Source organism: Gossypium raimondii, chromosome 5 (assembly GCF_025698545.1).
Source record: "Gossypium raimondii isolate GPD5lz chromosome 5, ASM2569854v1, whole genome shotgun sequence".
In the NCBI taxonomy this organism is placed as follows: domain Eukaryota; kingdom Viridiplantae; phylum Streptophyta; class Magnoliopsida; order Malvales; family Malvaceae; genus Gossypium; species Gossypium raimondii.
In genome coordinates, this window is record NC_068569.1 from 3,802,889 (window position 1) to 3,814,678 (window position 11,790).

The 11,790-nt window shown below is 31.9% G+C and overlaps 1 protein-coding gene and 1 long non-coding RNA gene across 4 annotated transcripts; one reads left to right on the top strand and one right to left on the bottom strand.

Annotated features, from left to right (window-relative positions):
- Positions 1 to 1,398: 1,398 nt before the first annotated feature.
- LOC105768731 (uncharacterized) lies at positions 1,399 to 2,448 on the bottom strand. Its single transcript, XR_001125896.2, has 2 exons — positions 2,025 to 2,448; positions 1,399 to 1,756 (listed from the first exon to the last, which is right to left on the bottom strand). It is a non-coding gene; the product is annotated as an uncharacterized LOC105768731 (long non-coding RNA).
- A 924-nt stretch (positions 2,449 to 3,372) lies between these two features.
- Positions 3,373 to 5,229, top strand: LOC105768730 (BURP domain protein RD22). 3 transcript variants are annotated; one of them, XM_012588856.2, is made up of 3 exons: positions 3,373 to 3,575; positions 3,677 to 3,782; positions 4,192 to 5,229. In XM_012588856.2, exons 1-3 carry the CDS (start codon positions 3,540 to 3,542, stop codon positions 5,055 to 5,057), a joined length of 1,008 nt encoding a protein of 335 aa, XP_012444310.1. In that variant the 5' UTR covers positions 3,373 to 3,539; the 3' UTR covers positions 5,058 to 5,229. The 3 variants fall into 3 exon arrangements, with proteins under 3 accessions (XP_012444310.1, XP_012444309.1, XP_052487262.1); XM_012588855.2 differs by having other exon boundaries at positions 3,411 to 3,575; positions 4,171 to 5,229; XM_052631302.1 differs by having other exon boundaries at positions 3,411 to 3,575; positions 4,228 to 5,229.
- Positions 5,230 to 11,790: the final 6,561 nt, after the last annotated feature.

Consider the following 11,790-nt stretch of genomic DNA (forward strand, 5'->3'; position numbering starts at 1 on the left):
TGAGATGTATTGAAATGATTTCTTATTCTGTGGTTAATTTGTTTCTTCCTTATCGGGGGCTTAAACAAGGGGGCCCACTTAATCCTTATTTATTTCTTATTTGGGGAAGGTCTGTCATCTTTTCTTAGAATGGCTGCTGCAAGTGGGGATCTCAAGGGTGCTTGCATTAAGAGACACGCTCCAGTTATCACCCACTTGTTATCTTTGCAAATGACAGTCTTATCTTTGGAAAGGCCACAGCAGAAGGGGATATGGTGCTTAAGGAAAGACTGGAGATTTATGCCAATAGTTTGGGTCAATTAATAATTTTTTATAAGTCTGGTATGTTTTTAGTTCCAATGTTGAGTAGAATAGAAAAAAAGAGGTTTATCGAATTTTAGGGGTTAATCCAAACATTAATCCAGAAAAGTATATTGGTCTCCTTTAAATCGTGGGGCAAAATAAAAAAAGGGCTTGTAGGGAGATAAAAGAAAATCTAATTAAAAGAGTGTTTAGTTAGAGTTCGAGAATGCTTTCGGTGGGTATAAGAGAGGCCCTTATCAAAATAGTATTTCAGGCAGTTCCCATGTATACTATGTCTTATTTCTTGATGCCCAATTCCTTTTGTAAGGAACTTGAAACTGTTATTGCTAGATTTTGGTGACAGAAGAAAGTTGGGAGGAATGGTTTACATTGGAGTTCTTGGAAACCATTGTGTATTCCAAAAGAGGATAGAGGTATGGGTTTACGTAATCTTTCTAAATTTAATATTTCTATATTAGCAAAACAATGTTAGAGATTGATGGAAAATCCAGGCTCGTTAACAAGATTAATTCGAGCAAAATATTATCATGGTTTAAATTTTCTAGAAGCCCCATTGGGCTCATACCCGTCCCTAATTTGGAAAAGTATATGGTGTTCCAAAGCTTTGTTAAAATCTGGTATTGGATGAAGGATTGGATCTGGGCTATCTATCTTGATATGGCAAGACTATTGGTTACCGGGGAAGAATAGAGCACTAATTACTACAAACAAGGTAGCAAGATTGGAATGTGTAAGTGATTTGATTCTCCCAAACCCAAATAGAAGAGATCGACAATTAATCTACTCAACTTTCACGGAGGAAGAAGGAAATTTGATTGTAAGTATCCCTATACCTATCACTAATCAATCTGATAAAGTAATATGGTTTAGAGAAAAATCAGGTTTTTATTCAGTAAAAAGCAGTCACAAAGCCTTCATCGAGCCTTCTCATTTGAGTACTATTGAGCAATATAATTTTAAGCAAATTTGGAGTTTAACGTGCCTATCAAAAATTCACATTTTAATGTGAAAATTTGCAAATATATATATTCCTACTTTCCAGAATTTGCATTATAGAAGAATTTTGTCAGAGAATAGTTACCCGCGCTGTCAGGATTGTAGTAAATCACATGTTCATGTTGCACGAGACTGTGCATTCACTATGCATGTTTGATCAAAATTAAATTATCAGTGGCCAAGTTCAATGCGTCTATGAGTTTTAACAACTGGTTAAACTCCAGTAACAGTAAAGGGGAAATAGCCATTACAATTTGGGCAATCTGATTTTCCCGCAACAAACTGATACATGAAAGAAAAGTACAAAGTGTGGAGGAAGTTGTTACCTTTATCAGGGGTTATGGCAGGGAGTACAAGAGGCTTTTTGGAATATTACAACACCCCTGACCCAGATAGTTGATAAAATGGGAGCCCCCTCCTACGAATTGGGTCAAAGTGAATGTTGACGTCGGTTTCTCTGAGGCAAAACAACATGCAACATTGGGTTTCTTAATTAGAAATGATGGTCTTAAAATAAGGTCGGGAATCAGAACTCATAACCTAGTTAGATCAGTGGTGTTGGCTAAAGCGATGGTTGTTCTTCACGGGCTCTAGTTTGCGTTGGAGATCGGTTTCATGAAAATTATTTTGGAAAGTGACTCTAAAACAATTATTAAAAACCTCCAAGCAACAAAGGAAGACTATTCAGAGATACGACCGATTACTTGGGATGTGAAGGCTCTTACAATGAAATTTTCTTCATGTCATTTTGAGTTCGTTGCGGGAGAAAGTAACGCAGTGGCGCATGCGATGGCGGTCGAAGGGATGAGAAGATCAGAAGACTCGTTCTGGGTTGAAGATGCCCTATTAAAAGCGATGGAAATGGCAGATTTGGATCGTCTTTTCATCTGGCCACCATAATTTCCCTCCTCTACTGCTCGCTGCTCTGGGTTGAGAACTTCTGATATTCTAAAGGTATATCTCAACTCCCTTCCATTGTTTGCTAGTTCTGATTACCAGATCTCGCAAGGTTTTGGCTGTTTGGGTTTTCTGGTCACTGAAGGGTTTGGAAGAAGCTCTAGAGTTGCATCATGTTTTATTTTCTTTATTTTATCAGTTTGAACTTCATTTTCTATCTGCTTTTGTTTTGGACTTCCAAGCCCATTTTAATCAAAATGAACCGTTTATTCAAAAAAAAAAAAAACTAACTTTTTGACAAAAAAAAAATACTTCTAAGCAAAAGCTAAAAATTTTTGGTTGTGCTTTTGATAAAAAAATGATTTTGCAAAATATTTGTTTGTTTCAAAAACACTTTTGAAAAGCTCAAAAGTATATTGTTTAGTAATACTTTCATCTCAAAAATACTTTTGAAAAGCAATACTAATCAGACTCAAAAGTGATTACAATTTCTTTGTGTCCTTAGACACCTATAGACACTCAATTTGATTGTTGGAACTGAAAAAAAAGTGTTACTTTCATGTATTTTCCAATTATTATATATAAGGAGAAGGTAGTGACACACTTTTTTTCTCAATTTAAAAAAAATTAAGTGAGTAGTTTATGGGAGAGTGAGTAGTTTATCTGACTTTTTAAAGGTTGGAATTAATGAATATAAAAGTAAAAGATTGGTAAATATTGATTAATTACTGTTTTGTTTTACATTTTCTTGATTTATATTAACTTTTAAAGAGATTTTAGTAACGTCAGTTAAGACTATAAACTTAATCAGAAATAGTAAAAACTTTATGGCAGAAAAAGTAAAAATAACTAAAAAGAAAAAGGGAACAAAAATATGATAACCTCTTAATCCACTAATGAAATAAAAATTTCACTATAAATAATCTACTTCTAAATATATATACTTCCCTTTTCCGGGCCAGTGTTTCAAACTAGAAACTTCTTTGGGTCATCTTCATATTAGATTGAAGCCCAATTTTAGGTTTATGTACCAAAACCAAAAATTAGTTATGTTTGGTAAATGAATTTGAATACATGCACCACCACTCTCAATGCTCACCCACCTAAGCCCATGACATAAACTGCATTTAAGTGAACCAGTGGCAGTTGGAGCCATTATGTTGGTTGAAAAATATTGTTGGCAGTGTTATTCAGCAGTACTTGTTCTAAGGCTCCTACTACATTTCTCATTATAAATGTGGAGAAATCTTGTTCTACTTTCCATTCCATGCAACACTAACTTTTAGATTCCCTTTCCATTGCACTGCTCTTTCTTTCTATAGAATTAGTCACTCCTGTTCTAGATGAAGGTTTTCTCCCCAATTCTTGCTTGCCTAGCGGTAAGTTTTTCGATTTCATGTGATTATTCGTTGTTGAATGCAAAGAACTATGAAGGGTTTTTTTTACCTCAACTTTTCTTGTTTGTTTTTTGTTGTTACAGCTTGCTGTGGTGGCAAGTCATGCTGCTCTCTCACCCGAGCAATATTGGAGCTATAAGCTGCCAAATACTCCAATGCCAAAGGCTGTCAAAGAAATTCTACATCCAGGTGAGTGTTTAATATCCCAAGAATTCTTTTTTTTTTTTGAATCATGTTTACTCACCGACAAAACAGGACTACTGTGATATAAGCCCTCAACTTGAGATGGTCAGGAAAGTGAGGACTGTAGAATATCAGACCCTGGTTTCCCATAGAATTGAATTGAGCCTAATACAGCAAACAATCATGTAATCGTGGAAGCCGGGTAATAATCAGAAATGAGGTGCTTAACATAGTTCTGTTCCTGCAATTTATTAAAAGAGAAAGAGCAGGATACGTTCTGTTTAGCAATATATTTCAGAAAACATGGGAATAGGATGTGTTCTGCACATATTGACTTATTATGAAAAAAATTGTTGGAATCATGCATTCATCAGCATGTATATGAGCTCTCTAGCCCATTTTGGTGTATTTGCAGAACTGATGGAGGAGAAAAGTACCTCTGTAAATGTAGGAGGTGGTGGTGTAAACGTCAATACAGGAAAAGGGAAGCCTGGGGGTGACACCCATGTGAACGTTGGAGGCAAAGGAGTTGGAGTGAACACGGGAAAGCCAGGGGGTGGCACTCATGTGAATGTTGGAGACCCTTTTAATTACCTATATGCAGCCAGTGAAACTCAAATCCATGAAGACCCGAATGTGGCTCTTTTCTTTCTGGAAAAGGATATGCACCCCGGGGCAACAATGAGCCTGCATTTCACTGAAAATACAGAGAAATCAGCTTTCTTACCTTATCAAACTGCCCAAAAAATACCGTTTTCATCTGACAAGTTGCCAGAAATTTTCAACAAGTTTTCAGTGAAACCTGGATCACTGAAGGCAGAGATGATGAAGAACACAATTACGGAGTGCGAACAGCCAGCGATTGAAGGAGAGGAAAAATATTGTGCAACCTCACTGGAGTCAATGATTGACTATAGCATTTCCAAACTAGGGAAAGTTGATCAGGCAGTCTCAACAGAAGTGGAAAAACAAACCCCAATGCAAAAGTATACAATAGCAGCTGGAGTGCAGAAGATGACAGATGACAAAGCTGTAGTGTGCCACAAGCAGAATTATGCATATGCTGTCTTCTATTGCCATAAATCAGAAACAACAAGGGCTTACATGGTTCCTTTAGAGGGTGCTGACGGAACAAAAGCCAAAGCAGTAGCAGTCTGCCACACAGATACATCCGCATGGAACCCTAAGCATTTGGCTTTTCAAGTCCTAAAAGTTGAACCAGGAACCATTCCTGTCTGCCATTTCCTTCCTCGGGATCACATTGTTTGGGTCCCTAAGTAAAAATCCTGAAGAGTAGATTCATACACTATAAGTTTCATCATAGTGTGCATTACAACAGCGTAAAGCAATATCCAGTTTGTTCTACAATAATATACCCACGAGTTTAGTTATGTGAAATCTATCCATGAATCATGTTCTTGGTAATGGATAAAATGATATTACTTTGCGGACATTATGTTTCTCCATTAGATTACTAATTCTCTTTCATCTCAGATTAGCCATCTCCACAGAAAAATTCTCAGAAGGTAAACTATCATGTTCATCACTGGGTTGCAATCAGAGAAGAAATTGTTTTTCCTATGTCCCAACAGCAGTAAATTTTTGGACGAATTTACATGGTACATATGAGAATTTTCTATGTCATGTATTCGAAGGATGCTAACTTAATATAGTAAGACCGGCATTAAAATCTTTTCGGATATGAGTAGGTTCCAAAGTACACAAATTTGAGCACCTGTACGGAACAAACCATTGTGTGCACTGTGCAGCCCTTCGCATCTGATTCCTCCACCACTGTGATTAGCAGCTGCAGCGTCCTCACTGGCTAACCTAGGCCCTTGACTGACTTATTCAACAGTGTTATGTAGTTAAATTTGAGAAATAATCTTTCATTAATCTATGTTTCTTTGTCTTAATTAAACTCTTATTAGTCTTATTATTATTTGACTTATAAATAGACTATTTTACAACATTAGAAAATACACTCACTTTTAGAGAATTTTGTGTTTAGCTTTTGGGGATTTTTTTTTTCGAGTTTTTCCATCTTTTATATTCCTCGTTGTTTTGCCATTATAGTATAATTATCTTCGCCATAATTTTTTATCTTCTTTGGAGAGTTTTTTCACGTTAAATTTACGTATTCAATTTCTAAATTTTTTTAGCTATTTTTATGATAAGTTAAATAATTATACATGATGTTAGCTCCACGGATCATTTTAGTCCTGCAATGTGGGATCTAATCTACAGATTTTGATTTTTTTTAAAACATCAACAGAGCTGAATACTGCATAACCACACACACAAAAATCTACTACCAGCTACAACTTCAAAAATTATAGTGAGTCATTCGATGTCATCTTCGGATAAACAACATTCGAATTGTGGATAGCCTTCAATAAGAAGTTCTCAATTTTTTTCATCTCATCTTACTTGCAAATAAGCACTTCTTTACATTAAAATATTTGAAAGTGAAAAGAGAGAGAGAGAGAGTAAAAGCTGCTTCAAAAACAACAAACAGTAAAACAATTGGAGCCAATGCTGTTACCGTATGCTAGCCATGATAAAAATCTCACTGATAATAGGTTTCAGTAATCTCCCTTTCCTCAACCTTTACAAAGATAAAAAGACACCATCGACAACTATAAGCAGGGGCAAAACCAGCGCGGTTGCCCCTAAAATGAAAATTACTCTTTGAAATTTTTAAAATTTTAAATTGATAAAAGTAAAATTACGTTTTAACTCTTTAAAATAATAAAATTTTAATTTAATCTTTTAAAAATTATAAAAATAAACACTATTAAAATAGTGAAATTATATTTTTACTATTCTAAAATTTAGAATTTAATTTCGGCACCTCAAAAAATTTTCTATCTTCAGAATATAACATAACAACAATGCGGTGTTGTAATTTCTGTAGTACAACAACGGAAAACGAAAGCGAGTCAAAGTTGCGACTGTAACAAAAATGATAGCAAAGACGGAAAACGAAAACGAGTCAAAGTTGCGACTGTAACAAAAATGATAGCAAAGACAGAACAGGGAGAATTACTGCGAGGCTAGGACGGTGATACGCAGCACTGGAAGAAACACTTCCTTCCAACATCGAATCCAATGTAGCACGACACCTTCGCTACGTATCAATTCGTGGAGTAAATATCAATAAACTCACAGTTATCAGTTATCACCATGGTAACTGACAACAAAAAAACCGCCGCTCCATCAACATTCCGGCAACAATGTCATAAACGAATTTCTTTTCCCGAAGCAGGATAAAATGTCATTGGCTAAACACTAGGGTTCCGGGAAACAATAATAAAGGAGGAGAGTAGAGACGAATTGGGACATTGGGAGAAACCAGATGCGTATTCCACGTCGCGGAGTGATGCTTGAATCTCCCAAAGTTGGCGCCTACAACTCTACCCTTTTTCCGGAAAAACGATTTACTCCTGCGAAAATTGGCTTGAAATATATTACCCCTGTTACATAAATACCAAATTGTTTAAAATAATTTTGATAATTTGTGGTACCACCTTATTTAAATGGTGGTTAAGGTTTTTTATGACACCTTCCTGTTGTATTTGTTTTTAATTTTAGAAAACAGTTATCATGTAAATATATTTTATTTGGGTTAATAATGTGAACTAATATAATGTCTATAAAAATATTATTGGTATAATCATGAAAAATTATGTTAATTTTAAGTTTTGGTTGATTGCATGTTCATGTTTAGAACTCTTAATCGTTCTTCTCTGTTTTTTCTTAATAATGGGCAAAAATAATATATACATACTTTCTGATACAACATTGGGGTGTGATAAGATAGTTCTAATTTTAATCATTGCTCTATATAAATTGTAACGACCGATAGTTACAAGTGTCGGAAAATGTATTTTCGAGATTCCGTTACCGTAAATTGAACTCGTAAATAATTATTAAAAATATTTACGAAGTTAGTTGTATAGTTAATTAGGTTTTGGTTAGGTGAAATTGCATAAATTAAGAGTAACTAGGTAAAAGAACTAAATTATATGAAGGGTGAAAGTTGAATTATAGATTAAAGAAAAATTAAAAGACCAAAGGAGTAATTATGCCAATGGTCATAATTGAGGCGGAATAAGTGTATATATATTAAAAATATTTAAATTTAAAATATATATTATAATATTATAATATTAAAACTTAAAAGTTAAGTATATATATTATTATATTATAATGATAAAGAAAAAGAAAAGAAATAGAAAAAGAAGGAGAGAAAGAAACGAAATAGAGAAGGAAAGAAAAAAAAGAAAAAAAGAAAGAAGGAAGGAGAAAAGTTAGGGTTTCAAGGGTTCAAAGTTCAATCGGCTAATCAATTTAGTCTTTTTTTCTTGTATTTTTTATGTTTTTAGAATCCCGATATTAAATACTACCCGACCCATGTCAAAATTTTAGAAATTGTTATCCGACCTATGTCAAAATTTTAGAAATTATTAAGTTTTTAAGTGATGTTTATGTTTAATAATTTTAGTATTAGGGATTAAATTGATAGATTTTTAGTTAGAAATGAAAAATGATTGAATTGTAAAATAAATTGTAAAATTTGAGTACTAGGGACTAAATTGTGAAAATTCAAAATTTAGGAAGTTAAATCTAGTCTATAGTGGAATTTGTATGAAAATATAAGATTGATTTTGAAGAAATAAAATTAGTCTTGATTTAGGGACTAAATTGGAATTTAGACAAATATTGAGTAAAATTGAAATATTAAATATGAGTTTGAATTGTGTTGTATTGATGAATTTTAATTGTTTTAATTCCGTAGTTAACGTTATACCGAAATCCTTGACTAAAAGGGAAAAGATAAAGTCGACGAGGAATAGCTCGAATTTTTGGTTTGTATTTCTATAATTCGAATCTAATTATTAATTGTTATATTTTGATTAAATGTTATGGTAAGTGATTAAGGTGAGAATTATTGTGTTTTACAATTGAAATGGATTGATTTAGGATGTGATGAATTTGTTGAATTTATATTGATTAAATTGGTATATATGTTGAATATATTGATTATTTGAATTGAAATGAATATTGGTTGTATTGGGAAAATGAATTAAAACCTTATTAACTGTATCAGGCTGAGTCGGATATAGATGGAATACCATAGGATTGAAAATGTTCAGGGATTTCTTTGACTTCGAGTCGATGAGACACTAGGTGTCAGTTTATTACTTTGGATTAATTTGATAAGGCACTGGGTGCCAATTTACTTTTGTTTAACCGATGAGACAATGGATGTCAATTTATTACTTCAAATAATCCGATAAGGCACTGGGTGCCAAACTGGTGTGTTTTGGTTGGATCCGTGTATCTGTCCCTGTCCGAGTCATGTTAATAGGAGTAAATAAATAATAAAGTCTTATAATTAATATTGAAATGGAATGATATAAGAAATGAAGTGAAATTGTGAATTGAATATGGTATGGATAAAACAATTGCATTATGGATAAAGCAATTGCATAAATGAAATGTGATTAAAATTGTGAAAAGCTAATTCTATAGCAAATGATGGAAATTTTAGTATTGTATGGTTTTAAATGTTCAATTGTGCTTACCATTTTATTATACATATTATATTGTTTTATTTTTAAATATTTGGATTATAGAAATACCATTGAGTTTTTACTCAGCGTACGGTTTTGTTTCTCGTGCGTAGGTTAGGTACTTAATTTTGATCGCTGATTCAACATCCAACAACGATTCCGAACTCAAACGTGGTGATATTTTTCATTTTGTGTCGACATGTACCTAGGGTGTTTAAATATTAATCATTTTGTGGATTGATTGTAAATAAGATTATAAGTTAATATTAGATGGTTATATACATATAAATATGTGTTTATGTTTGAGGTTATATTATGGCAAGTTTAAGTTAATGTTTAAATGAACATGAAATGGGTAAAATAGATTGAATTTGACATGCTTACAAATTGGATTTGAATGATGTTTTATTGGTATGTTTTGATGATATAATTGTGGTACCTATGAGGATACATTGGTAAGGCACTTAGGATGATTGTTTTGACATATTTTTGATGTGTTTGATTGTGTTTTGAATTGGTTAAACGAATGACTTTTGAGTTGCTTATTGTTCAAGCTTGCAGGGAATGGTAAACTTGTTGTTAAAAACACATTTTAAGTCCACACGACCAGACACACGGGCGTGTGACTGGACTGTGTGAGACACATGGCTTAACCAAACAGGCGTGTGAACCCTGCAGCTTTAAAATTTTTTAATATTTTACAAAAAATTCTTTGTGTCTCCGAATTAGTCCCGATTTGTTTCTAACACGTATTTTGGGCCTCGATGGCTCAAATAATGGATATTATGTATGAATTTAATTGGTTTTTGACCTAAATATTATGTGATATCAATGTATAAATATATGCCTGTTTGATCGATAAGTTTCGGTAATACTCTGAAACCCTATTCTGGCGACGGATGTAGGTTAGGGGTGTTACATCAATCAATACATATATATAAACTTTTTCAATATTATTTTATAATATAAATGTGTAACTAAAAGTTGGCATATTATACCAACAATTGTTAGTAAGCAAGGATAAGTTATATTGCACGCTCAAGAGAAAATAAATGTTTGAACCTTGGATTCGATAGTGTTAGAAGGAATAATCATAAATCCCAAGCATACACTGTAAAATGGACCTAAAAAACATAAAAAAAAGAGATATTAATAGATTTATTAAATAAATCACAAATACATCATAATTTGTGTAATTTATAAGGTATGATATATGAGTACACATATCACCCTCCAAAATCTGTACTATATATAAAAGAAGTCCTTCTTTGACACTTATCCAACATTTTTGGTAAAAGTGTCACAAGGCCCTTTATACTATACTTTAGATTGTATTTTAATTTTTTTATTAAAATAGATAAATTAGCCCATCTACATTAGATTAGGTAAAATAAACATTCTGTTAAATTTGTTGTATACAAGGTATAACAATAAGTTAGTTCTCAACATTTACATATTTATTCAATTTGATCCCTACTCTTTTATTGAAAGTAAATTGGAAATTTTAAAACTAATAAAGCTAAATGTCCAAAAAGGCTTCCGTAACAAATGAAAAAATCAATTAGCCATTTTAAAGTTTAAATTTTATTAAAAATCATAAAATTTTATGAAAACTTTAAAATTTTAAGTTTGTTTTATTAAAATTTAACATTCGACCCATTAAATTTCAATGGTTATAAATTAAAAAATTTGACCCTACTCTTTTATTGGGTTGATATATTGTTATTTTAATAAAATGTTTATATTTTAAAATTTTTATATCTTTTGTTTATAATTATTATGATTTTTAAAATTTAAAAGTGCTTAACTAAATTTTTAAATTGTTATTAATGCAGTTTTGACTCATTAATCTTATTAGTTTTTTTTTAAATTCTATTTACTTTCAATAAAAAGTAGGGTCAAATTGAATAAATATATGAAGGTTAAAGGATAGATTTGTTATTATGCCTTATATATAAACACTACTTTTAATGAAAGGGTTGTTTTTCCCACTCATCTAAAGCGTAAAGATTAATTTATTTATTTTTTAGTAGATGAGCTAAAATACAATCTAGGATATAGAAAGTGGGTTTTGTGATACTTTTACCAATGTTTTTCTTCTCTTCTTCGTTAAAAATATAAATGGTTAAATTTAATTTATGGTCCCTTTATTTTATTTAAATAACATAAAAATATCATATTTCAATTTTGATTCCTACACTTAATTTTTTAAATTTATTTTTATACTTCATTTTGACATAATTTAGTACCTTGATATTTATAATTTCAAAAGTTCTTTAAATAAAAAAAAGTCTTAAGCGATTATGTCATCACATGTGTTTTTTTCTTTTCTTATAAAATAATAATAAAATTGTAGTATTAATCCCTCTTATTAAAGTTTTTTATTTTAGTGAATTATAATAAGAGGCCAAAGCATTAACAACAAGGTGATTGAC